The sequence below is a fragment of the Podarcis vaucheri genome, assembly GCF_965113315.1.
Source record: "Podarcis vaucheri genome assembly, chromosome: 13".
In the NCBI taxonomy this organism is placed as follows: domain Eukaryota; kingdom Metazoa; phylum Chordata; class Lepidosauria; order Squamata; family Lacertidae; genus Podarcis; species Podarcis vaucheri.
Genome location: NC_138751.1, coordinates 31,067,737 through 31,095,081, shown reverse-complemented (window position 1 = coordinate 31,095,081; position 27,345 = coordinate 31,067,737). Strand labels below are relative to the sequence as shown.

Sequence of the window (27,345 nt, the reverse complement as noted above, 5' to 3'; positions counted from 1 at the left end):
TACTTAAAACAAAACCATTCTTAAACCGAGGCGTGCTTTGCCTAATGAGGCCTCCCACCACCAGTGCCCTTCCACAGTTCGGATTCCGTTCTTAGACCGAGGTAAAGTTCACAAACCGGGACACTACTTCCGGTTTTGAGGAGTTAATAAACTGAATAGTTCGTAAACAGAGCTGTTCTTTAAACCGAGGTACCACTGTATATACTTTTCACAGTTTAAAATGGAGAGGGCTAATTTTAAATTCCAATTTGCTTTCCACCTGGCATTTCTTCATTGTGTTCCCTGCGAGTAGTGAGGGATCAACTAATCTGTTTCCAGTTCATGTCAGTTTCTCTTGTGCTCTTTCGTAAATCTGTTCTGTCATCCTTCTCCCCCAGTCTGTGGATTTTCCTTCAAAACAGCATCAATATTATTATATTATTTTGCATTTCCCTCCCCCGCAATGCACATTTTTTTGTTTGCATTTTTTCTAAAAATCTGAATTTTGTGGAATGTATTTTGACTTACAACCTGCATCACTTTGGAGCTGAGAACCTGAATGCAAAATCTGGAGAAGTGAGCAAACCAAAGGATAAGTGTGTTCTGATACATGGATTGATCCAGGAAGTGCAGATTGAATTCAGTTTGCTAAATACACACACACACACACCCAAAAAAAAAAAAAACAAACAAAAATGGACTGGCTGAAATCTTTGAGCATCCCTACTTCTGAATGCTAAGGAAGAACAAGACTTTTTTTCTTTTCAGATCAACACAGAAACTTTGTGGCCGCATGTTCTTCACAGTTGATGTGTTCATGATGGTTGATGGGTTGGAAACAGAGCAGACTACAGCTTCAAGGTGCAGGATGAAAGGAAAATTTGATGATGATGCATCTCCATCTCCATCCTAGCAACACATCGCCAGAGAGTGACAAAACCCCAGGCATGCACTTGATTGCCATAGATAGCCTTCAAAAACCCCTCCCTTTGGCAGATAATTTTTTTGGCATAAACAATGAGATTGGCAAATGCCCTGGGAGGGGCAAGGAACACCCATTGTGGCAACACCCAAATGGGAAGTATAAGTAGGGATCTGCTGGGAAGAATCATTTGCAGTCTCAATCTCAAAACAGGCTGTGCAGCTGAACTGGGGCTTTTGTAGGGCTTAGATTCTCTATATCTTTCACTATGAGTTGCGGTGTGAAGGGTGGTGGCGGTGGAGGCAGCGGTGGTGGAAGCTGCAAAATCATCGGTGGTGGAGGTAGTGGCGGCAGCAGTGGTGGCGGTAGAAGTATCAAAATCACAGGCTCATCCTCCAGGTCTTCCAGAGGGTTTTCTGGTGGTAGTTATGGCGGAGGAGGATCCAGAAGTGGCTATGGAGGAGGAGGTTTCAGCAGTGGTAGCTGTGGAAGGATAAGCAGAGGGAGAATAAGCTATGCTGGCAGCAGCTACGGCGGTGGCTATGGTGGTGGCTATGGTGGTGGTTATGGCGGTGGAAGCTATGGTGGCGGAAGTTATGGTGGTGGAAGTTATGGTGGTGGAAGCTATGGTGGTGGAAGCTATGGCGGCATGGGCTATGGCGGTGGAGGCTATGGCGGAGGCAGCTACCCATTCAGCAGTGGCAGCTTCGGTATTGGCGGTGGTGAGGGAGGCCTCTTCAACACCAACGAAAAGTCCACCATGCAACACCTTAATGACCGCCTGGCTAATTACATAGATCAGGTGAAACGCCTGGAAGATGAAAATGATCAGCTCGAGGTCTTGATCAGAGAGTGGTACCAGAAGCATGGAACCGTAGCTGGACCAAGGGACTACAGCCAATATTACCAGCAAATTGACCAGCTCTACAATGAGGTATGCTATTTTGTTTTGAACAAGTATTACAAGGCCTTAGGAATGTGTGTGGCGCTGTGGTCTAAACCACTGAGCCTCTTGGGCTTCCCGGAAGGTTGGTGGCTCGAATCCCCGAGATGGAGTGAGCTCCTATTGCTTTGTCCAAACTCTTGCCAACCTAGCGGTTCGAAAGCACACCAGTGCAAGTAGATAAATAGGTACCTCTGTGGTGGGAAGGTATATGTCATTTCCATGCGCACTGGTTTCCATCACGGTGTTCCGTTGCACCAGAAGCGGTTTAGTCATGCTGGCGACATGAACCAGAAATCTGTCTGTGGACAAACGCCGGCTCCCTCGGCCTGAAAGCAAGATGAGCGTCACAACCTTATAGTCACCTTTGACTTGATGTAACTGTCTAGGGGTCTTTTACCTTTTTACCTACAAGGATTTCTTGGATTTCTTTTTTAAAAAAAATGCTTCATCCTGTCATCAAAATGAGAGTTACTGACTAGGTATAACTTAATCACCTTGTAAATGACATGGTCATGCTCACTGCCTGGGATGGGGCACCTGCTGTTCTAAAAAGCCATGTGCATCATGGGCAGCCAACATGGCGTTCTCAATATGCATCCATCATCCCTGACCATTGGCCATGGTGTCTGGGGATGATGGGAGTTGGAGTTCTACCATACCTGGAAGTCACCATGCTGGCCACCCCATACTATAACCTTTGCTAATTCAAGCAAGCTTGAGTATTCACTGATTACTCTCAGCAACAATGCATACCTAGTCTATACCCACTGCCCCTCTCATCATTACAAATGAATGAACAGCAAACTTATCAAGATCTGCCCAGAAACTACGTCCTCATCTGCACTAGTCCTTCAAAGCAGTATCATACCACTTCAACAGCCATGGCTCCCCACGAAGAACCAAAGTTTGCAAGGGGGTTGAGGGTTGTTAAGGGGCCCCCCATTCTCCTCACAGAACTACAGTTCCTAGAGTGGTTTAACAGCCAATATTTCATCCCAAGGAACTCTGGGAAATTGAGCCTTGTGAGGGGAATAAGAGTCTCCTAACAATTTCCAAATCCCTTTATGTACTACAGTTTGAAGAGGTAGAATATTGCTTTGAATGCAGAGTGCAGACTGGGCCCAGTTCTAGTAGACAAGCCAATCTAAGTCATTTCTAGGTAGATGAGACGCTGGGCCTTGAGATATTGCCTTCTAGAGACCTTTGAGACCTCTGATCTATAGAACATGTTGCTTAGTTGTGGTGTCTCGCTGTTGCATGGAGTTTATAAAATGGGCTTTGAGATTATAATTAATATCACTTTTATTAATTATTGCTGTTGTGAATGTTGTGACTTGACTTGCAAACCAGTCTGTGCTTTCTTATGAAGAGCAGTATGCTAATGATACAACACAACACAACAAAACACAACACAATCAGCATGGTGTTTTATTACATTGTCATCTCCGACAGACTGAAGGAATTAAGCATAAACATGTACATTCCCCTCTTTTTCCAGCTTATTGGTGAAACAGATGATTACAACAAAATCCTTCTGAATATTGATAACACCAGGATGACTGCTGAAGATTTTAAAATGAAGTGAGTATAACTCTTCTCACCTACTTTCCTCAGACGTAGCTGAAATCTATATCCCTTTTTTCTTCAAAGAAACTTAAAGTGGCTAATGATAGTGCAAATGGGAAATGGAACCTGTGACAAAATGATTACAGGTCACAGAACACCTTTTCTTCTATTCCAAGACCCCAGGTTTTCCATTCCCTTCTCCAATATTTGAACAGCATCCCATGGCCAATGAGCATTCTCTGTCCCACCCCAGAGGGCTTTCTCTTTGAAAAAAGCTTGACAGTACCTCAGTGGATGTATTAACCTGGATTTCCATGTGCCCAGAGCAGATTTCAATCCACCCTACAAAATCACCAAAACATAAATCTAACCAAACAGGTGGAGTTCAGACCCAGGTAGCAACACCGGAAGCTGCTGTTTACCTTTGGCCATCTTTTACAATGCAACCTGTTTCAATTGGCAGCAGCTGTCCAGCATTTCAGGCATTGGACTTGAGATCTTCTTCTGCATGGGAATAAAAAATCATGGCTAATCCACAGACATGCAATTAACCCAGGCATGTAATTATGAGACATGTGATAAGAAAAGTAACGTTTGTGAAGCCTGCCAGTCACTGTTCTCCACCCTACCTCCTTTCCTGTGCATTAGGTACCAGACTGAATTGGGTCTCCATCAGAACGTGGAGGCTGATATCAATGGGCTGCGCCCCCTCTTGGATCAGCTGACTCTTGCCAAGTCTGACCTGGAGATGCAGTTCGAGTCTCTGAGAGAGGAGCTGATCTGCCTCAAGAAGAACCATGAGGAGGTAATACAGAGATCAAACAAACAACGAACAAAAGGAGCGTCCTGTGAGGGTTTTCCGGGGGGTAAAAGGTAGCAACCAACAATTTAGTCTGGGGTGCAAAATGCGATGGATGCATTGTAGGGTACCAGACATGCTTGATATCTGCGTCCCTACAGATATTGTTGGACTCCAACTCTCGTCAGCCCCACCCACCACAGCCAATGCTCAGAAATGATGAGAATGGTAGTCCAGAAATATTTCTGGAAGGCCAGTGGTCCCCCACTCCCACTTTTCAGCTCTGAGGGAGATTCAACTGACCAACCCTGGCTTAGCTTGATTTAAGGATCCCCATGCAGGAAGGTTCCCTGCAGTTCCTTTCGTTGGCCAGTGCTGAGTGTTAGCAACTGAATGTTGTGAACTGTCCTGAGGTCTAGGGATGAAGGGATACAGATTTAATAAACAATAATAGTAACTGGGTTGAATCCCTTACTGACACCCCTCAAGTCCTAGCTTCAGGGACCTGCTGATGCCTTGGCTGAAGGTGGCCCAATTCTTTCCCCACCCCTCCTCTATCTGATGTTTCATAGAGCCATTCTCAAGACACATTAGCAGAATTTCATGATTATTTTTATTATTTTAAAAAAGAATTGTGGGAATTTTTTTTTGGGGGGAGAGGCAGATTTCATTTCATGATGTGTTTTCCTTCCCCCTCCCCTTGCAGACCCTGAGAGGCCTGAGAAACCAGCGTGGTGGTGATGTGAACGTTGAGGTGGACTCTGCCCCTGGTGCGGACCTGAAACAACGTCTTGATCAGCTCAGGGCTGAATATGAAAGAATCATCGCAGACAACCGCAGAGAGGTGGAACAGTGGTACGAATCCAAGGCAAGTGGTCTCTCCAGTGATTAGAAGATCTATGACAGCAGATGGCTATATCCACCATACTGAGAGGAACCTGGGTGACAGGCTTAATCTTAAGGGGGGAAAGGGGGTTGATGCTAGCAGCCGGGGTGCGTTTAGTAGATTGCTCCCCAATTGCCCACAGCTCTTGTCATAGTTAAGAAGACCACTCTAGGGGCCAAGGGAAACGATCTGAAGAGTGTATGAAAAATGTGAGCTGAAATAAGGGGAGCAGGTTTAAAAGGTAATGAGAGTCCTGCAGGTTTAGATGTTCCTCACATCCCATTTCCCACAGCAAGCAACTTCTGGGAAGCCTATAAGAAAGAGACGAAGGCCAACGGGAAAGTTTGTTGCTACCAGAAACTGGCTTTCCATGGCACACTGCCCCATATAGCTGTCATGAAGGATGCCCAGGGCTTGGTGTTTTCTAAGAGGTAGGGTAGAGATGACCCAAAAGAGAAGGAAGATAAATTACTCAAGAGGGGTGATGGAAAAAGCCGGACACACAATTCCTACTGGTGATAGTGCGCTTTGGTGTTGATAGGACACAGAGGCATGAGAATCAGCCATCTTCTAGACACAGGGGTGGAAAGTATAGTTGACAACATTGCCCAGTATTATGTGTAGACCTGTGTAATACAATCCTTGGCTTGTCCTCTCATCTTATTGACATTCCCAAGTTTGTTGTGTGCCTCCCAGTAAGAAGCAAATGGTCCAGCCAGTCAGAATATCTTCCTTTTTGTCTACTAGATGGAGGAGGTTCGCCAGCAGGTGAATTCAAGTGGGCAGGAGATAAATACCGGCAACCAGCAAGTCTCAGAATTGAGACGAGAATATCAGACCCTGGAGATCGAGCTCCAATCCCAACTCAGCATGGTATGTGGTAACATGTGCAAATGTGATACGTCTGGGTGTTTTCTTTATTACATCCGCTAAAAACACGGTATTGCATCAAGGTATAGTTGTTTCTTACCCTTACCCTTACCCTCCCCACACCCCGCCCCAGCAGAGGAATGAAAATGCAAGGTATAAACAGGACGAATGGACGGCAGCTTTATTAACATAATGAGATATGCAAAAAGAGCAAACATATTAGCTATATAAGTTAACAGCCGTGTGGTTCCCTGCAAACTAGGGAAATAATTCTCCCACAGTCGACCTGGCATAGCCAAATCAGGCAATTCCACCCTGGCTCCAAGCTACAGGTGAATCAGCTGGCTGATCTGTGCTTGCCCTTGCCTGTTCATCCACAGGGTGCCCTGAGAAGACACCTGGCTGCCCCATGCTACCATGGCTAGATACCCCCAAGTTAAGATAAGGGTGCCCAACTCCAAGGAGAGCTCTCCTTGCCAATGAGCTGGGATGGCTTGGTCAGACAATTTATTGGTTTGCACCTAGGGGTGGAAGGACCTGTCAGCGTTGGTTCTCCCTATTTCTCTGCTTTTCAGTAATTTCTACAGCATTCTATGCTTAAAAAAAAAAATCCTCATGAAAATTCACCAGCATTTCAATTGCAATCCCCCCCATGAGCACATTTTTGTATGTACACATTTTTGCATTTACCTGTATATAATGCTTTTTTGTATGTTATTTTGATGAATATCTTCATTTTTATGCACACTTGCCCCTAATACATGCATTTTTTAAAAAAAAAACAACCCCACTAATTGAGTACTGCATTGCAGTATGTGGAAAAGTGTGAATTTTGAAGGATACTTCTTGTTTCAGAAGGTGCAAATTTGATAGATTTGCTTTTAAATGAGACCTGCATTGAATTTCTCTTCCATCTCTATTTGAACCATCACTTGTTCTCCATGAGTGCGAAAGTGGGGCAAGGGTGGGAATTGCCAGAACCTGAAAAATGGGTAGGAGGGAGCACCATTCCTGAAGGTCATCTCACTGTTTTCCTTCCCTCTTATCAGATCCAATCTCTGCAAAGCAACTTGGCTGACACAGAGCGTCGGTACAACATGCAGCTGCAACAGATTCAGGTCATGATTGAACCAATCGAATCAGAGCTCGGCAGCATCCGATGCGAGATCGAGAGCCAGAGCCAAGAGTACCAGCTGCTCCTTGGTATCAAGACTCGCCTGGAACAGGAGATCTGCCAGTACCGCCGGCTACTTGAGGAAGGACAGCAAGAAATGTATGTTGACTATAGGCCATATTGGGGGTATTAGTCCACTGCTGCGAAAACTCACCCACAAACAATAGAGAGCCAAAGAGGGAAGGCCCTACATGCCAGGAACATGCCAGGGAGGGATGGAGGGACCATCTACAAAGGATGCTTCTGGGCTCTAGAGCAGTCCAGAATCACTTCTGCATTGCAAGCATTCCAGTACTGTAAATAAAAGAACCGAGTGTCTCTGTGAACCCACTTGCAACAAAATATTCCCAAGAAGGGACACGGAGGCCTTCTAGAACAGTGTTCCCCAAACTTGGGTCCCCACCTGTTTTGGGACTACGATTCCCATCATCCCTGACCACTGGCCCTGCTAGCTAGGGATGGTGGGAGTTGTAGTCCAAAAAGAGCTGGACACCCAAGTTTGGGAAACTCTGTTCTGGAGCATCCAGGGGCCACTGACTTCTTAGGATATCCTAGAACATTCTGTACCAAGGCGGGAAATCAGGGATGGATAGGTGTGGCAAGTTAAAAGTATAAAACTGCTTTATGGCAAATTGGACCACTATCCCATCTGTGGCTCTGCAGGTGTCGTTGGACTGCCTGCTCCCATCCATCTATGACCATTGGCCATGTGGGTTGGATGTAATGGGAGCCAAAGAAAATTTGGAGGAGGGCCCATCCCTTATCAAGCCCAATCCTTTCTATCCCGACTGGATAGCCTCCAAGGCAGAGGCTTCTCCCAGACTGAATGAGGGTATTTGGCATGAGCATGGACGTTCCATCTACAAGACATAGTCCACGTCATATATATATTTTCTTTGTGAAGTGGCTTGCAGTGTTCTTCATGGTTATGTTTCTGTTTCCCAGTAGCTCATCAGGAGGAGGAGGAGGAGGAGGAGGATACGGAGGTGGCTATGGAGGTGGTAGAAGGGGAAGCATCGGCAGAATTGGCGGCGGAGGCATTGGCGGCGGCAGCATTGGCGGTGGAGGCATTGGCGGCGGAAGCATTGGCGGCGGCGGTGGTGGTTCCGGTATTGGAGGAGGAAGCATCGGTGGAGGAGGCATGGGCGGAGGCGGCATGGGCGGAGGTAGCAGCGGTGGTACCTGTATCGGTGGAGGAAGTATTGGCGGCGGAAGTATTGGCGGCGGAAGTATCGGTGGTGGCGGCGGTTCCTGTATCGGCGGAGGAAGCGGCGGTGGCGGTGGACAAATGGGAGGAGGTGGTCAGAGCTACCCCATGCCTGTACAGCCCTGCAAACCAGGTAAAAACCTTCACAAGGGGGATTTCAATTCTCTGTGCCTTCCCTTTCCTTCCTCGTTGCATCAGGCAGTTGGAATATTTAACCAGTAAGGGCTGCTCCAAATGCCATAAGGTCCATTTAGCTTTATAAGAAAAAAATGTGCCAACCTTGGGGAGTGTTGCACATGCAAGCATTAAGTGGTCACAAAGCAGCACTTTGCCCACTGGACATTTAGCAAATGAGAGGCAGAGGCAATAATCACGCATCAGAATCTGTGGGCAGTTTGCCCGCTATCTTTCTAGACAATGTGCCTTATCCTTGTGTTAGGGTAGGCTGTGAGAGATGATGGAAACCACACTGGGATTTAATCTAGAGCTGTGTAGCCAGTTACATGAGAAAACCTTCAATGACCCTACAATTAGACCTTGCATGCTCCATTTCTCAGTATGCTCTAAACTGGATTAGAAGAGGGAATAATCTTGTCCAGAAGACATTGGGGGAGGGGGTGGCAAAATAATTCTCTATATTCGTCTCACAGGTCACTTTCACATCATCCATCTGAAGCATGATTATACCACTTTTTAATGATCAAGGCTTCTCCCAAACAATCCCAGGAACTTTGATCTATTATAAGTTGTTAGGACACCCTTAAAAAACTACAGTTCCCATGATTCTTTGGGGGAAGCCATGGCTGTTAAGCTTGGCATAAGAGTGCTTTAAATGGATGGTGTGGATGTGACTGCAGGCATTTTCATTCTATTAGAAAAGGCCACTTTGGTCAGCAAATCTGTGCAGACTGTGCTGCATTTAGGAAGTAAGAAAGCAAGTTTCACATGCCTCAGTCTTTGTCATTTATGCATTCCTGTGCCCCTAAAGACTCACCTTTTCCCTTTTCTCTCTCAACAGTACACGGCAGGAAATCCTATGACTAACCATTTGTCCCTTGTCGTCGCTCCAACTTCAAACCCACCAACTGGTTCCGCTGATCTAGGAAGCGCACACCTGCCCCTGTGCCCCTTTCTGCTTGCTTGTTCCGTTCTTCAGAGTTCTTCCTTGCAGGATGTGTCTTGCTTTAGCTTGTTAGAGGCCAATACGTGACTTCTGTCATTGATGAGGGTTGTCTAATAAAGCTCCATTGCTGCTTGATGCAATCAGAAAAACAACAGCAACTTTGTGTTTCCTTGTTAATTTCGCCAAGCAAGCATGTGATGTGTGCCTCCAAATACACCTCACAATCTTAGCTAATGGTTGATTATACCAGGCTTACATGGTGACATTTGAAATAGTCCATTTCTTATACAGTGGTACCTCGGGTTACATACGCTTCAGGTTACATACGCTTCAGGTTACAGACTCTGCTAACCCAGAAATAGTACCTCGGGTTAAGAACTTTGCTTCAGGATGAGAACAGAAATCGTGCTCTGACGGTGCGGTGGCAGCGGGAGGCCCCATTAGCTAAAGTGGTGCTTCAGGTTAAGAACAGTTTCAGGTTAAGTACAGACCTCCAGAACAAATTAAATACTTAACCCGAGGTACCACTGTACTGGATAAAGAAGGAGGAGGAGGAGAGAATTAGGTGGGCCACATCCAGTATGCACTGAATTGTGGGGCCACAGCAATTTCCTGCTTTCCCACAGATATACACATTGCACCCAACAAGTTCTTATTTTGGGGGTAGCTGCAAAAATGTTTCTTTATGACCAGACTTTCTGGAAACCTGATTGCAAGAACTTACCAGATCCAATATGTGGCGTTGTTTTCTTGCTCCCCCCACCAAAGACCTTAGGAATATATTTTGGGATGCACCCCCAAGTACTTTGTTTTAGAACACACACAAACACACAAAGCAGGAGGGGGCTATTTATCCATTTCATGTATGAATCACTTTCTACAAAACACCCGGAAGCAATTTAACAACAACAACAAAAAGCCATCAACAACAAAAACATATAGAAATGCAATTTCTAAGCCAATACAGTGGTACCTCGGGTTATAAACACCTCAGGTTACAAACACTTCAGGTTACAGACTCCGCTAACCCGGAAGTAGTACCTCGGGTTAAGAACTTTACCTCAGGATAAGAACAGAAATCACGCAGTGGCGGCGCAGCGGCAGCGGGAGGCCCCATTAGCTAAAGTGGTACCTCAGGTTAAGAATGGCTTCAGGTTAAGAACGGACCTCCAGAACGAATTAAGTTCGTAACCAGAGGTACCACTGTACAGATAAAGGGTGGGATAAAAATCTCTGCTCGGAAGGCTTGCTGGGAGAGGTTGGTTGTCAACAAGTACCAAAAAGACAACAAAGATGGTGCTTACCTGATATGTAAAGGAAGGGTAGGCAAGAGTGTTGGACCAGGGCTTGGGAGACCAGGGTTCAAATCCCCACTCGCTATAAAGCTCTCTCTCCCCCCCCAATAATATTTATTAAGTTTCCAACAAATACAAGACATACTGAAAACCAATAAAACAAAAATAGAAAAGAAAAGAAAAAGAAAAAAGGCATAAAACAAATGACCAAAAATATAACCACAAACAGATAGGCCATAAAGCTCATTGAGTGACCCTGGGCCAGTCACTGCCCCTCAACTTGACCTACTTAATAGGGTTGTTGTGGGGATTAAATGGGGAGCATGCGAACCCTGTACTTGAGGTGGGATATAAATACTGTAAGTAAAGAAATAATAGTTGGACAGTTCATCCAGCTCAGCTGGAGCTGCAGCCTATGGTAGATAATACAAAAAACACATAAAGAGTGACACCTTCAGGACATAGCAGGTAAAGCCTCTTTCATAAACCCCGTGGCATGTAGCAAAGGAAGCTTCTTTCTGCTGGATGTCAGGCGGACAAGGCGGGCACGAAACTTCTCTTCCATATGTACGAGTGCCCAGTGATGATTTAGAGCTGCACATGAAGCAGTTCTCCACCAGGTGGCATGGCATGCATTCTCGCATCATGCCATTTGTGTACACACACACACACACACACACACACACACACACACACACACACAGAGTGGCTACAGAATGATGATTGGTTCCTGGACACGATGGAAAACAGGAGGGGCGGGTCAATGGGAGTGGCTAAAATCCAGAACAGAGTGCAACATTTTGTCACTGCTGATCTCGCTTGAATGTTCTGTTTATTCCCATCTGCATTCAAACACGCTACTTCTGGTTGGTTGGTTTCACATAAACATGTACACTGTGGGTCTCATCCCTACTAAGTCATCTTTACAGCAGACCCATGGAAGTCAGTGGACTTCAGTTAGCTATGCCTAACTTGAGTCCATGAATTTCAGCGTGTCTCCTCTGAGTATGATTAAGCTGGCTACAACCCCAAGTTTATCACTTTATATACTAATGAAAGCAGCAATAATCTCTCTCTCTCTTTTTAAATAAATCTTTATTGGTTTAAAATACAAACATACAAACAACAAAGGTATGTATTACCAAGTTAAATACAAAAAGAAAAAAGAAGGGGGGAAAGAAAAATGCAAAAAGAAAGAAAGAAAAATTTGAAACAGAGACAAGAAAAAGCTAAAAAAGAAAAGAAAAAGACCAAAGATTTATATAACATTATGTCTATCAAATAATTTTTTTTGCAGAAAACTTCCAATCTTTCACGTTATACTTTTTCTGTTGTCATGGGAAAAGTCAGGGGAGTTTTAAATCAGAAAACATATGGAGAATGGAAAATATTTAAGGAATATATAAGACTATATTGCAAAAATGATACCATCTTAGCAGAATTGGAATGATACTTGCGAACAATGTGTAACTGAAGTAAACATTATAGTGGAATGTAAGAAAAAGGATAAAAAACAAAACTGTGCGATAATACCATGAGCAGCAATAATCTCTCAACACTTTGGAAACAAAGTGGCGGCGGCTTGTCAACGAGTTCAAAACATCATCCGCATGTTACAGGATTGGCACGGGGGGATAAGCATTGCGTGCCCAGACGGAGACCCCCCCCCCAGCCCCGAGAGACCCACCAGAAAGAATAATGACTCGTGCCTACATGTTATGGAATTTAAAATTGGCCACACCTTTATTAAACCTTTCAGATGTAGGAAGACCTTGGCTTAGGCATTGGGTGTGTGTATCCCTCCCAGCCCCCCAGCCGGGGGGAACTGGGGCTCCTCAAGATGAATAGGATAGGAGGGTGCACAGCAAGACGCTTGGGTACACTGGCAGCCCACCCCATATCCCCGCAACGCAGGGGAGTTCACTTTCAATGTATAGCCAGTGACTCCCATATACAAACCCCTTTAAGAGGGGACCCTGGAATCGCCGCCGCGGTGGGGGGGGGGCAAGTCACCACTTCCCGCCCCACGCCCCCATTTAGGGAAGATAGATTAAAGGATTCCGCCCAAGGCTTAAAACCGCCAAAGTTGTGACAAATTGCTACGGGGAAGGCAAAACCCGCCAATGCAGGGAAATTCCTTCCTGGCTCTTCAACAGTGACCATCAAAAGACTGTAGCAGCGCCTGCTGAACAGGAAGGAATATGGTTAACCTGCAAACAAGCATTAGACAAAGGGAGGGTTGGGCGGGGGAAGCTCTGGAGCCGACTGCAATGTTGCTACCGGCTCCGCCTCCTATTTAAGCAGTCTGGCCCCGCCTCCCTGCAGGGCTGATTGGCAACTGAGGTTTGGCAGGAACCTCCAATGACTAGCACAAGGAGGCGGGCCAGCCCAACCAGCTGGTGGGTCCCAAGTGGGCCTAGGTGCTGAGCGCAGTCCCGCAAAGGGCGCCCACAAAGAAAGGCACTCAATTTACTACATTCACGAGGCAGTTTATTCTGTTTCCCCAACGTTTCTCTAACTGTTAATTCCTGCATTATATTCGAGCTTTCACACGACGTGAAAGCCGCTTTCAGAAATATAGGGGGAATACGGTGCAGTTTTAGCACTCATATCTGTGTTGTTTGCTTCCAGACAAAGCCCGTTTGCAAATAATATGGAAATAAGTGCAAAACATGCACTGCATTCTGCTATATTTCTGGAAGCGGCATTTACATTTTGTGAAGGTTCAAATGTGGGAGTTAACAGTCAGGGAAACAGCATGAACATGGAACAAACCATTGTGCAAGTGCAGCCATTGCTGGGTTTCTACCAAGATCCATACACCTACAGAGGGACCACTTGCCCTTTGGAGAAGAGGTGTGGAACCGTTTTAATTCTGAGGGCTGCATTATCTCATGGGCTACCTTCCCAAGGGCTGTATGCAACTCGGGTGGGCGGGTTCAGAGGCAAATAGTGGGTGGGGCAACGTATGCAACAGTTAGGAGGGAACATTCCAGCCATGCAAAAGGCAGAGGGTTTTTTCTTATGCATATGTACACACCATGTACGCATATCCCTCCATCTATGTGAGCAAAATTCAAATTATCACAGTTCAAGAATACTTCTCAGTCAGGCAAAAGCCCTTAATGGATGTGTGGAGCTAGAATAATGACAGAGTGCAGCCACTGGGAGGGTTTTGAGGGTTGTACAGAGATGCTTGGAGGACCACACTGGCCAACATTTGAGGCCCCCCATCCCTTTACTCACAGCAGCCCAGTCTTGCTTCTTCTCCTGTATGGAGTGGCAAGAGTGAAGAGACCTGGCAACACCTGGGCAGACTGAGCACAGAGGGGGAAGACTAGGGCAGCAATGCATTGGAGAGGAAGAAAGGAGTTGGAAGAAAGGGGGCCCACTGCCCCAAAACCTGGAGCCAACACCGGTGTGTAATCTGACTCTGGATCCAGGACCATCTCTCCAACTTCCTCTTCTCTGTCCAGAAAGTGGTGGTGTAGGATGAGTGTTCAGACCCCTGGGCTCTCACTTGTGGGGTGCCTCAGGGTTCCGTCCTCTCCCCCATGCTTTTTAATATCTATATGAAGCTCCTGGGAGAGATCATCAGGAGGTTTGGGCTGGTTGTTCATCAGTATGCATATGATACCCAGCTCTAACTCTCTTTTCAGTCAGAACCAGTGAAGGCGGTGAAACATAGCTGTCAACTTTCGGATTTGAAAATAAGGGATCAGCAGCCTCACCTGTCCCAGAAACAGTCTACGGGATATCTAACAATCTGGGATAGCAGCGGGAAGCAGCGGGAAACAGCGCTGAAATAAAGGAATTTCCTGCAAAGAAAGGGAAGGTTGACAGCTATGCTGTGAAAGTCCTGTGTGAGTGCCTGGAGGCGGCTGGAGGATGGATGGTGGCTAATGGATTGAGGTTGAATCCTAACAAGACAGAAGTACTGTTTTTGGGGGACAGGGGGCAGGCAGGTGTGGGGGACTCCCTGGTCCTGAATGGGGCAACTCAACTGTGCCCCGGAAGGAGCAGGTGTGCAGCCTAGGAGTCATTTTGGACACACAGCTGTCTATGAAGGCACAGGTCAGTTCTGTATCCAGGGCAGCTGGCTACCAGCTCCATCTGGTATGCAGGCTGAGACCCTACCTACCTGCAGACATGCTCTAGTTATCTCCTGTTTGGACTATTGCAACGTGCTCTACATGGGGCTACCTTTGAAGGTGACCCGGTAACAGCAACTAATCCAGAATGCGGCAGCTAGACTGGTGACAGAGTGGCCGCTGAGACCATATATCACCGGTCTTGAAAGACCTACATTGGCTCCCAATACATTTCTGAGCACAATTCAAAGTGTTGGTGCTGACCTTTAAAGCCCTAAACAGCCTTAGCCCAGTATACCTGAAGGAGCGTCTCCACTCCCATCGTTCAGCCCAGACACTGAGGTCCTCCTCCGAGGGCCTTCTGGTGGTTCCCTCACTGCGAGAAGTGAGGTTACAGGGAGCCAGGCAGAGGGCTTTCTCGGTAGTGGCGCCCGCCCTGTGAAACACCCTCCCATCAGATGTCAAGGAAATAAATAACTATCTGACTTTTAGAAGACATCTGAAGGCAGCCCTGTTTAGGGAAGTTTTTAATGTCTGAAGCTTTATTCTGTTTTTAATGTTCTTTTGAAAGCCGCCCAGAGTGGCTGGGGAAACCCAGCCAGATGGGTGGGGTAGAAATAATAAATTATTATTAATTATTATTCTTATTCTCTCCTCCTCTGCTTCCAAAGATGAGCACCATGATGATGACATTTCACCTCTCTGTTGTCTCCAAGTTAGGCAAGTGGTGGCAAAAGAATGAGGGGCCTTCTGGGAAGAAGAGTAAGACCTGGCAGTGGCAGACTTCGGGCTATCAAATTTCAGCGCTGCTCTGTGCAACGCTAACATTGGATGTCCCCTGCCTCTCACAGTTCATTTTGCAGCATTATTTCGGCGACCGCTGCAGTGTGGTGCCCAGCATGGCCAAACCAGTAGTGCTCCCCTCAAACCCCCTAGGCTTAGCATCTGCAGCGTGGAGTGAGATGAGAGGGAGTTTAAGTCCTAGCCTCAAAAGGGTTTGGCCTCTTATGGCTCATTGTTTGGGAGAATGGTTTTCGTCCAGGGCCACATCCACACCTTACATTTAAAAGCACTATGATGCCATTTTAAATAGTCATGGCTTTCCCCCAAAGAATTCTGGGAGGAATTAAAGGGACAGAACTACCTAAACTGTATAGAATTTTATTTATGTATGCTACTACAGCAGCAAAGTGGAACGGATACAAAAACTTATGGAATAGGCAGAAATGGCGAAACTTACCGGAAGAATAAGAAATCAAGATAACAAACTTTTTAACAAAAGAATGGAAATGGTTTACTGAATATTTACAGATAAACTGCAAACAGATGAAAACATTAGCAAATTATTGAAATAACCTGCAGTTTCATAAGAGTATATATTGAAAGTAGATAATGAAATGAGCAAATTAAATGAATCTGGATATACAGAAGATATTAAAAAATAATTTAAGGAAAGAGGGAGAAGGAAGTCAGACTTTGAAATGTTAAATTGATTGTAATACTAATGAGATGTATAAACTTGAAAAGTATAAATAAAAACTTTTAGAAAAAGGGTTCTGGGAGCTGTAGTTTGCTATGGATGCTGAGAGTTGTTAGGAGAACCCTATTCCTTTCACTCTTGAGAGTCCCATGGACTGCAAGAAGATCAAACCTAGCCATTCTGAAGGAAATCAGCCCTGTGTGCTCACTGGAAGGACAGATCCTGAAGCTGAGGCTCCAATACTTTGGCCACCTCATTAGAAGAGACGACTTCCTGGAAAAGACCCTGATGTTGGGAAAGATGGAGGGCACAAGGACAAGGGGACGACAGAGGACAAGATGTTTGGATAGTGTTCTCGAAGCTACCAGCATGAGTTTGACCAAACTGCGGGAGGCAGTGGAAGACAGGAGTGCCTGGTGTGCTCTGGTCCATGGGGTCACGAAGAGTTGGGCACGACTAAACGACTAAACAACAACAACATTCCTTTCACAGAATGGTTTAATATTCAATCCCTCTTCATGGGGAACTCTGGGAACTGTAGCTCTGTAAGGAGGATAGAGGTCTCCTTACAACTCCCAGTACACTTTTAAAACTACAGTTCCCAAGATTCTTCAGGGGAGGCCATGAATGTTTAAAGTGGTACTACTTTAAATATACAGAGCAGCTTTAGCGGCCACCTTGCCCTTCTCCTCAAGTTGCAAAATGACTTGGGTTGGCACTGACCTAAAGGAGTGTGAGTCATAAGGGCTGTGCATAGATGGGGTTGTGATTCTTCTCCGGGTGGGGAGGGAGAAACTTTTGCTCTGCCGTCGTGTGATTGATTCCATCTCTAAGAGCAACAGCCTGCAGCTTAAGTCCATAGGCATGTTTGTTTTCTCTTAAATCAGGGAATTAACAACTTAAGCTTGTGCCAGGGAGGTATGCAGAGAAGTTGATGAAGCCACTCATGTGGAATGCGATCAACCATCACCTACTGGTGCGTACTGGGCAGGCTGGGAACACAATGAGCTCTAGCAAAGAGCCCATCCTGAGGTTCAAACAGAGTTCAGTCCAAGGCTGGGCTCCTCCTCCTCCACAGCACGGAATTTAATGAAGTTCTGCTGGCAAACTGCTATCGGAGGAAATAGTTTCAGGAATGAGAGAACTTAACCCAGGAATCTGTTTCCAGCAGGGATGGGCAGATCTGTCAGCCCCCACCTCCCTCCATTTATCTCTCTCTCTCTCTTTCTAAACCCTTAACTTCATTTCTCCACATTTCCACATCAGTTTGCAAGTTTAAAAGCGCTCATGAAACTTTGTTTGCATTTTGGCTCAATCCCTGCCCCCAATTTACACATTTTTTTTTGCAAAGCAATTTTCCTTGATAGAATGCATTTTTTTCCCTGTTATTTGCATTAATGTATACAGTGGTACTTCAGGTTAAGTACTTAATTCGTTCTGGAGGTCTGTTCTTAACCTGAAACTGTTCTTAACCTGAAGCACCACTTTAGCTAATGGGGCCTCCCACTGCCGCCGCACCGCCGGAGCACGATTTCTGTTCTCATCCTGAAGCAAAGTTCTTAACCTGAAGCAGTATTTCTGGGTTAGCGGAGTGTGTAACCTGAAGCGTATGTAACCCGAGGTAATGCTGTACAACCTGAAGCAGTATTTCTGGGTTAGCGGAGTGTGTAACCTGAAGCGTATGTAACCCGAGGTAATGCTGTACATCGTTACACACAATTTACCTAGTATATGCCTCTGTTTGCTCACATCCCAGGGCTGGAGAACTGCGTTGCAAAATTTGGAAAAGTGCAAATTTCAAAGAATGGCTGAGGTTTGGTTCATGCATTCTTTCACAAAGGGTGAATTAGCTGAGGTTGCCTAATCTGTTTTTTCTCCCATCCCTGGCTGTAAGGGCCGTGAATTCAACCCACAAATGTCTGATCTGGAGAAATCTCCACCTAGCAGTCTACTAGAAAACTCATCATCACGTTTTCCCCTGCTGTTTAGGCAAAGAACCATCTCAGCATCTCATACAGAGCATTATGCAGTCACAAATTAGGTAAAGGTAAAGGGACCCCTGACCATTAGGTCCAGTTGTGACCGACTCTGGGGTTGTGGCACTCATCTCGCTTTATTGGCCAAGGGAGCCGGCGTACAGCTTCTGGGTCATGTGGCCAGCATGACTAAGCCACTTCTGGTGAACCAGAGCAGCGCACGGAAACACCGTTTACCTTCCTGCCAGAGCAGTACCTATTTATCTACTTGCACTTTGACGTGGTTTCGAACTGCTAGGTTGGCAGGAGCAGGGACCGAGCAACGGGAACTCACCCCGTTGTGGGGATTCGAACCGCCGACCTTCTGATCGGCAAGTCCTAGGCTCTGTGGTTTAACCCACAGCGCCACCTGCGTCCGGCAGTCACAAATTATTGCTTTCCTAAAATTAAAAAAAGCAAGCTGCAGAATTTTGTTAGATCCTCTTTTGTACTCTGAATATCATAAATCACACCCAATGCTACAATGCAATCAAACACCCAAGATCAAACATTAGAAGTTTAAAGAAGTCCCCATTCTTCTGGGCATTGAGTTCCCTGACATTTACATTTCCCAAAGTTTCTTTGCTCTCCCTTGCACCCACCACCCTTTCTCTCTCCCTCCACACCTCTGATTTCCCTGTCCCTCTGACAGGTGAATTCAAGACTTATTCAGATGTTTGAATAAGTATTTTCTTAATACATTGGAGAGGTGTGGGGGTGCCATTGGTCATTGAGAAGCAGGAAGAAGATAGAGTATAATTAATATGACTGTTTGGTCCCTAATAGTAAAATAGAAGCTGATTTTTTATTTCTCTTAGAGATGTAAAGGTCAAAGATGGGGAATGGGCAGGAGAAAATAGGGGAAAGAGTTCTGCTAACCTGTTCTGCAGGGTTGAAGCCACTCCCACTAATAAGAGCAGTACTGTTACAAGGAGGGGTGGTGGCTCAGTTGTAGAGCTTCCGCCTTCCAGACGAAAGGTCCCAGGTTCAATCCCCGGCATCTCCCAGTTAGGGCTGGGAGTGTTCCCTGCCTGGACAGGCACTTCTGGTCAGTGCAGTCTAGATGGGCCAATGGGTAGCTTCCAATGGTTGGGTCCCATGGCATGGCCAGTGGAAGTACAATACCATAACCGAAGGAAACCCTGGGCTAGAGCATGTGATTGCCAGCCTCCTGCTGACCCAATTAGAGATGGTTAGACCATCCACCCATCAAGAGCGACTAGCACAGCAGTTCTCATCCTGGGTCTCCAGATGTTGCTGGACTACAACTCCCATCATCCTTGAGCTCTGGCCTTGCTAGCAAGGGATGATGGGAGTTGTAGTCCAACAACATCTGGGGACCCACAGGTTGAGAACCACTGGACTAGTGGGTTGGGGGGATGGATGGAAAGACCACTTTGCATTTGTCTGATTGTACCTTAGGTGGTTTACGGGGGGAGTGGGTGAACCTGTAGATTTTTTGGTTTCACTCAGTGTCTTATTTTTCCGACCTCCACATTTCCACATCAGTTTGCGATATTTAAAAATGTCCTCAAGAAAATTCACCAGCATCTGAGTGCAAAATTCTTCTAAGATACCCATGCTTGTTTGCTGTTTTCTCCAATACACACATATTGCAGAGCAGTTTTAATACACATTTGTTGGGTATGCTATTTTTATACGCCATTTTATGCACACTTTGCCCTAGTATCTGCAATTTTGCACATGTTCCTTGGCTGGAGAACTGCACTGCAAGATTTAGAGACCTGTGAATTTCACAGGGTGGTTGTTGTTAGGAGGTCCTTTATTCCTCTCCCTGAGCTACAATTCCCTGAGTGTTTTAACACTCAATCCCTCTTCCCAGGGAACTCTGGGAATTGTTACTCTGTGAGGGGAACAGAGGTCTCCTAACAGCTCTCAGCACACTTAGTGAACTACAGCTCTCAGAATTCTTTGGGGGGAAGCCATAACTGCCTGAAGTCATATGGTACTGCTTTAAATGTATGGGGTGGATGTTGCCTAAGTGTGTTTCGTGGCCATGGAATGGAGGGCAGGAAGGAAAGTGCGTGTGAAGGGAAACTGAATGGAGTGTCATGAAGGAGGGCTAGTCTAACTGAATGGAACACTAGGAGCACCTGACACTGCAACATTTTGTTGCATCTCCTGCTTGTAACACCTGCTCTTTTGTCCGATAAAAACCCCTTCCCCACCCAGCTCAATAGATATTTAAAAGACTGGAGGATTAAACAAAACAAATGGCAAATATAATGTTGTTTGAAATCTATCTAGGCAGTAGACCAAGATTGTTAATATGTGTGCAGTGTAGTTGGTTCCAGAGACTTCTAGGATTAGTGAAATAGTTTTGCAGATGGTGGTGCCAGAAGGAGGGAAATTGGGTAAATTTAGCAATGGGGTGGTTTGGCACAGACATCGATGCAACATTTTATCAGAAAGGCAAGGCAGAGAAGCCCAGAACTTCCAGCTGCAGGCGGCCCTTTGGCGAGTCAGTGCAAGGAAATTTGTAGTTAACACATAAGCTTTGGGAGACAAATGACTCCTCATTGGGCGCAGCTTTGGAGGTTGGTACGAATTCCCTTGTAATAAATGTTCCCCAAATAGACTAAGGATTCCCCTTTCCAGTTGTTTTACTATTCTGCTGGAATTAAACACCATGCTATGCTGACAACTAAAGTTCACTTCTAGAGGCTGCTTCTCACATAGTTTTCTTTAAAAAGGAATACCAAAGTAAGAGTCACTCTACGATGGTTTCCTCAAAGCTGTGCCACACGGCAACATTTGAACAAGAGTGCCGTACAAACGCTTTCAAGGGTTAAAATGTATGACCAGGTGCGTGACAAGGTAGAAAAATGCAACCCAAGAACCCTGGAAGAGAAGACATGTCTAAGACAAGAGTCCAAGGCAACTTTGGCTTTGCTTTGTCTTCTTTCCATCTTCTTTCAGATTATTTCTGAAAATAACAATATGAAAAATAGTCTTTGGCAAGAAACGAAGTTAGGCTGAATTTCTTCATACTACAGTAGATAGGCTGTGTCACACTTTCCTTGAATGGTAAGAAGTGAACAGGACAGATATCGGGGTACTGCGAGGGTAAAGGGACCCCTGACTATTAGGTCCAGTCATGACCGACTCTCGGGTTGCGGCACTCATCTCGCTTTACTGGCCGAGGGAGCCGGTGTACAGCTTCCGGGTCATGTGGCCAGCATGACTAAGCCGCTTCTGGCGAACCAGAGCAGCACACGGAAATGCCATTTACCTTCTGCCAGAGCGGTACCTATTTATCTACTTGCACTTTGGCATGTTTTTGAACTGCTAGGTTGGCAGGAGCAGGGACCGCTCAACGGGAGCTCACCCCGTCGTGGGGATTCGAACCACCAACCTTCTGATCGGCAAGCCCTAGACTCTGTGGTTTAACCCACAGTGCCACCCGTGTCCCTGGGGCACATTTCCTTCTTGATAACCTTCTGAAGTCGATGTGTCAGTGGTGCAAGGGGACAGAGCCAAAAGTGGATGGGACGACATATGTACATTTCCCCCTTTGTGCAGTAGGCTAGTTTCTCCCCACACTTACATGCTCCTCTCTGCCCTCCTTCATGACAAACTGGAGGCATTCTCTGAGTTCAAGAACACATACCAGCCTGGCAAAAAAAACCCCCACCACTTGAGGTGCAAAGCAGGACCATTGAGGGGGTGTCCCGGGGAGAGTTCTGAGGGTCAGATAGAAAAGGATGGAGGGCCACATTCATCTCCCAGGCCTCAGTTTCCTAACCCCCTGGGCTATAAACTGCAGGGATGTCTCTGTGTTTAATTATTCTGGCCTGACGCTGCTAAGGTGTTGACTGCTCTGCAATTATTTCTAAAAGCTCATAATTCAGGAACCGGTGCTCAGGGGCACGTAAGGCTGGCTGGCTGCGGGGAACACCTTTTGTCTGGAATGTACTGCAAGTGGTGTGAAGCATAGCACCAGCTGTCGTCAGAAAGCAGTGCTTTCCAAGCCTCCTCAAGTCGCATCAATCTGCACGCTCAAAAGATTCCCATCGAAACCTCCTTTTATTCCTGCTTGGCAGGGGGTTGGACTCGATGGCCCTTGTGGTCGCTTCCAACTCTATGATTCTATTCCAGTGGCACAGGAGGAGGCTGGGGGAGGGGCGGGGGGAGAGAGGTTTTGCCAAAATGAAGCCATAAATACCACTGGAAAGAGAGCAAGTTTGAGAGCAAGCTTCCAAGACAGAAGTCCTGTTTATTTATTTTAAATGCTATCCTGTCTTTCCTCGAAAAGGCTTTAAGGAGAAGAACAATGATCAATTCGGGTTGCAAGCCCCAGGGACACTGGGGCTTAGTTCCAAGGAAAGATGCACTCAAGTGAGCTGTGAAACAGTTAAACAAGAATAATATTGCCATGTTAAGAAGATACACAAGTGGCTATTTATGGCACTGTTTATCGTGGCATAGTTCCTGGGGTTCTCCGTGGAATTCTTCGCATGCCTTTGTTATTTGGCTAGCATTAAGGAATAATGTACCATAAAAGCCCAGCTTTTTCTTCTGCTAAAAACAAAAAATTAAAAAACCCCTGACTTTTGTGAAATATCTGGAATGGATTCTGGCTATTTTTATTCATTTGGAAGGTGCACAAGCATCCTTCAGCCCGGACACTGAGGTCCAGCTCCGAGGGCTTGTGGCGGTTCCCTCACCGAGAGAAGTGAGGTTACAGGGAACCAGGCAGAGGGCCTTCTCAGTCGTGGCACCTGCCCTATGGAACGCCCTTCCATCAGATGTCAAGGAAATAAATAACTACCTGACTTTCAGAAAATGTCTGAAGGCAACCCTGTATCTGGAAATTTTTAAAGTCTAATGTTTTACATTTTTTAAAATAGTTTGGGGGTTTCTGAGCGTGGTTTTTTGAAACAACTGTTGTGTGTTTCACTTCCCTCTAACTGCTACTGGCTTCCTCCCAGGTACATGGGGTTAAGGCCTCGGGTTCCCTGTTTCTCACTCCTTGGACCTCCCCCCCATCCTTGACTTTGTATAGGTGATACTGACAGTATTGTGGGATTGCATTCTACGAATTGTTCACTTTGCAAGAGTGTGAGACATGGGATGTGGGAGAAATTCAGTTCCATTCACTGTTCAAGGCAGACCTGATTTGCACTTCCAGAAACAATGCCCAGTCCAAAACACAGCCATCCTTCAAAATTTGCACTTCTTTGAATTTTGCAATGCAGTTCTCCAACCAAGGAATGTGTGCAAAAGATGGGCTACATTAACTACGAACCCCCAAATTTGGGATCCCCTCAAAACTGGTGCCAAAGCTTTGCAGTCGTTTTGCAGCACTCCACAAATGGAGTAATTGATAAAGTAAACCCGGGTTCGTAGTTAATGGCCCCAAATGCAATATTTTTGGCAATGGTTTTGCAGTGTTTTGCAGCAAAAACACTGCATTTTGCAGCACCCCACAAATGGAGCAATAGCCACTCAAACCAGGAGGTCAGAGGGTAACCAACCTTGTCCGATTCACTCCAAACCGGTGCCAAACTTCGGCAGAAGTTTTGTAGAGTTTTGCACCAGCCTCTGCCTGCTTTGAACTGTGGCTGAGCATGTTCTGGTGGGTGCAGTTCCTTCCTTTTGCCAGTAGTTGGCGGTGGCAGATGGGCTCAACTGCTTCCTGAGTTAGGCCATAGGTTCTTGGGGCCTTGAGGGCTTGAACCCTACAGATGCAGACTCAGTGTAGCTGTGGTTACAAAAAGACAAATGTTGCAAGGATGCAATTATCATGGTGCCTCCTTGGGCTGATAACAGAGAGCCAGAGAGAAAAATGCCCCACAGGCTGTTTCCCAAGTTCCCTGACTTCTAGCTTTGGCTGCTAATTGATTCAGAGCTGATCTATATCTGTCCCCAGCAATATGCAAAGGTGTTACTGAATTCCCTGTAGCGTGAGACAGGCGGGAAAAAACTTCTTTGGCAACCGGTGCCCCTCTGCAAGGAACTTGTTCAAACATGACTGTGTGGGACAGAATAGTTCCCTTGTTTTCAAAATTTGGCACCTAATTATGATCGCTAGTCTGAACATATCCCTTTTGGGAATTTACAGGGCACATATCTGATCTGGAGCTATGCAGGTGCTGCAGGGATCAGGCTGTCCTCCTGTCCCCCACCAGCTCTAATAATCAGAATAGTAAGTTTATTATTTATACCCCATCCATCCATCTGGGTTTCAAAGCATGCTCGCTTTTGTCCTTCTGCCTCACCACACTTTGCATGCTTAATCTATTTTCCGTTTTTAGTCAAGTAATAAAGGTAAAGGTAAAGGACCCCTGGATGGTTAAGTCCAGTCAAAGGCGACTATGGGGTTGCGGCGCTCATCTTACTTTCAGGCCAAGGGAGCTGGTGTTTGTCCACAGACAACTTTCCAGGTCATGTGACCAGCATGACTAAACCACTTCTGGTGCAATGGGACACCATGACGGAAACCAGAGCGCATGGAAATGCCATTAACCTTCCCGTCGCAGCAGTACCTATTTATCTACTTGCACTGTTGTGCTTTCAAACTTCTAGATTGGCAGGAGCTGGGACAGAGCAACAGGAGCTCACCCCGCCGTGGGGATTCAAACCACTGACCTTCTGATTGGCAAGCCCAAGAGGCTCAGTGGTTTAGACCACAGCACCACCCGTGTCCCATGTAACAGCCAGGTTCAGGAGGCACAAAGTATTGGTGTATAAAGCCCTATACAGCTAGGGATCAGGATACCTACAAGATCACCTCCTCATGCCCTCCATGCCCAATTGACCACTGTGCTCTGCAGTTGCTGCCATACCTCCATAAGTGCTCCCCCTTCCTTGGGTTACATCTATATCTTTTGCCCAGAGGGCAAGGGCAGACTATGTGGTTTTATACCGCATTGACTACACACCTGGGTGTGGCCTGTGTGGTGCACAGATACATACCAACATACCCATCCTATATTACAGCCACAGCTTAGCTGGTGATGAAGAGGAAAGCAAGCATGCCTGGGAACAAAGATGCATGTCATGTCAACGAATTATGTGCTGTGTCACCAGAAACGCTTCATGGTTATGCTTGCTGGGTGACTTAGGACCAGTCACCTGGTTGTTGGGAGGGTAAAATTAAATTTAGCAAACTGATGTGCGCATCAGTTCAGGGGTGAAGTTTAAAAGGAGGCGGGGCTTAACATGAGAGGGGAGGGGCTTGGGACAAATGGTAAAGGGGTTTTTTTGTCAGATGTGGGGGAAGGGCAAAGGGAGAGGTAGGGTTGGTGAGCACAGCTAGCAAGAGTGGCAGCCCCTAGGGAACAGGATGCAATTTCGGGACTGAGGCTGGAAGCATGTCTCTGCTTCTGCTGCTACACAGGAACTCCCTACATGGAAGTAAATTTATTGTCTAAGCAGCATGGGGCATAAGAGCAAGACGTAGAATAGGCGTGGGGAACCCGTTACAACCCGAGGTCCACATTCCTTTCTGGGCAGCTTCCCCAGGACCACATGCCAGTGATGGACAGGGTTAAAGGTAAATGTGGGCAGGGTTTTACTTTTGCACAGTAGACTGGTGTCTGCACACATGGACACACCTTTCCCTATCCTCCGTCCAGTCAAGCAAGAGACATGATCATATTTCAAGGGCAAGAAATGCTCAAAGTAGCAAGCAAGCTCAGTTTGGGGTAGGGCTTGAGAGGGGTGGATTGTGGCCTGGGAGAGTTCAGAGGGCCTGGAGGCCTGGGGTTCCCCACCCCTGAACTAAAAGTAGAGTGGCCATACCCTCCAACATTTCTCCGATGAAAATAGGGATGTCCTATTCCATGATAACAACAACAACATTATTTATACCAGCTTCCAACACATATAAAAACATAATGAAACATTTAAAAACTTCCCTGTACAGTGGTACCTCAGGTTAAGTACTTAATTTGTTCCGGAGGTCCGTTCTTAACCTGAAACTGTTCTTAACCTGAAGCACCACTTTAGCTAATGGGGCCTCCCGCTGCCGCTGCACCGCCGAAGCACGATTTCTGTTTTCATCCTGAAGCAAAGTTCTTAACCTGAAGCACTATTTCTGGGTTAGCAGAGTCTGTAACCTGAAGCGTATGTAACCTGAGGTACCACTGTACAGGGCTGCCTTCAGATGTCTTCTAAAGGTTGTATAGTCACTTATCTCCTTGGCTTGTGGGGGTCGCATAACTCCATACCCTCCAACATTTCTCCAACGAAAATAGGAACGTCCTAAGGAAAAGTGGGACATTCTGGGATCAAATCAGAAACTGGGATGGCTTCTGTAAATCTGGGACTGTCCCTGGAAAATAGGGACACTTGGAGGGTCTGAGATTAGCCCACCATTTACATCTGGCCCCTAAGTTGTGACTGGATAGTTCAGTTGGTTAGAGTGTGGTGCTGACAATGCCAAGGTTGCAAGTTCGGTCCCCGCATGGGACAGCTGCATATTCCTATACTGCAGGGAGTTGGACTGGAGGATCCTCTGGGTCCCTTCCAACTCTACAATTCTATGATTCTAAATTACTGCCTTTCAACTGGTGGGTTGTCACGGCCCACAAATGAATAATGCTCTGAGCTAGGGTAGCTGCCATACGTCTGGATTTTCACTGTTGGGAATATGGCAACCCTATCTGAGCGAAGGTGATTCACATCACTTCAAGGAAAGGGTTATATTTCTCTCTCTCTCTTAAAGAACAATAAGGAAATGTTTTAAAATGTAGGTTCCATGTTGCAGGCTGTGGTTACAGGTGGGTCCTGCCTCTGAAAAGACTGGGGATTAGTGGCCTAATCCAATTGAGGGTTGCCCCACCTCCACTCCACCTCCACCCCACCACCCCTTCTCGATGAACAGCTCATGCAACTTTGCACAAGGCCTGTCTTTCCCAGGCTGCGAGGAGCTGGTGTGTTGGGACCTGTCCTTTAAGACGCCCGTGCCTTCTTGCCTTTGCTGATCTGTTGGCACCTCCAGCATGTATCCGGCGCAAGCTAACAC

General features: G+C 46.3%; 1 protein-coding gene and 1 long non-coding RNA gene across 3 annotated transcripts; one reads left to right on the top strand and one right to left on the bottom strand.

Moving 5' to 3' along the window:
• The first annotated feature begins 1,089 nt into the window (after positions 1–1,089).
• LOC309517773 (keratin, type I cytoskeletal 19-like) lies at positions 1,090–9,626 on the top strand. Of its 2 annotated transcripts, none has more exons than XM_082197279.1 (8): positions 1,090–1,835; positions 3,346–3,428; positions 4,062–4,218; positions 4,919–5,080; positions 5,846–5,971; positions 7,018–7,241; positions 8,091–8,482; positions 9,368–9,626. In XM_082197279.1, the coding sequence occupies exons 1-8, from the start codon at positions 1,170–1,172 to the stop codon at positions 9,391–9,393; spliced, it is 1,836 nt and encodes a 611-aa protein (XP_082053405.1). In that variant the 5' UTR covers positions 1,090–1,169; the 3' UTR covers positions 9,394–9,626. The 2 variants fall into 2 exon arrangements, with proteins under 2 accessions (XP_082053405.1, XP_082053404.1); XM_082197278.1 differs by having other exon boundaries at positions 8,088–8,482.
• On the bottom strand, positions 9,479–12,613 carry LOC309517874. The gene is made up of 2 exons (XR_014213317.1): positions 11,575–12,613; positions 9,479–11,540 (listed from the first exon to the last, which is right to left on the bottom strand). It is a non-coding gene; the product is annotated as an uncharacterized lncRNA (long non-coding RNA).
• Between the last annotated feature and the right edge of the window lie 14,732 nt (positions 12,614–27,345).

Excerpts from the sequence above, each read along its gene's own strand:
- LOC309517773 (XM_082197278.1), top strand. The coding sequence starts at position 1,170 with ATGAGTTGCGGTGTGAAGGGTGGTGGCGGTGGAGGCAGCGGTGGTGGA. Across the intron at positions 1,836-3,345 it reads TTGACCAGCTCTACAATGAG|CTTATTGGTGAAACAGATGA; the intron begins GTATGCTATTTT and ends CTCTTTTTCCAG. Across the intron at positions 4,219-4,918 it reads TCAAGAAGAACCATGAGGAG|ACCCTGAGAGGCCTGAGAAA; the intron begins GTAATACAGAGA and ends CTCCCCTTGCAG.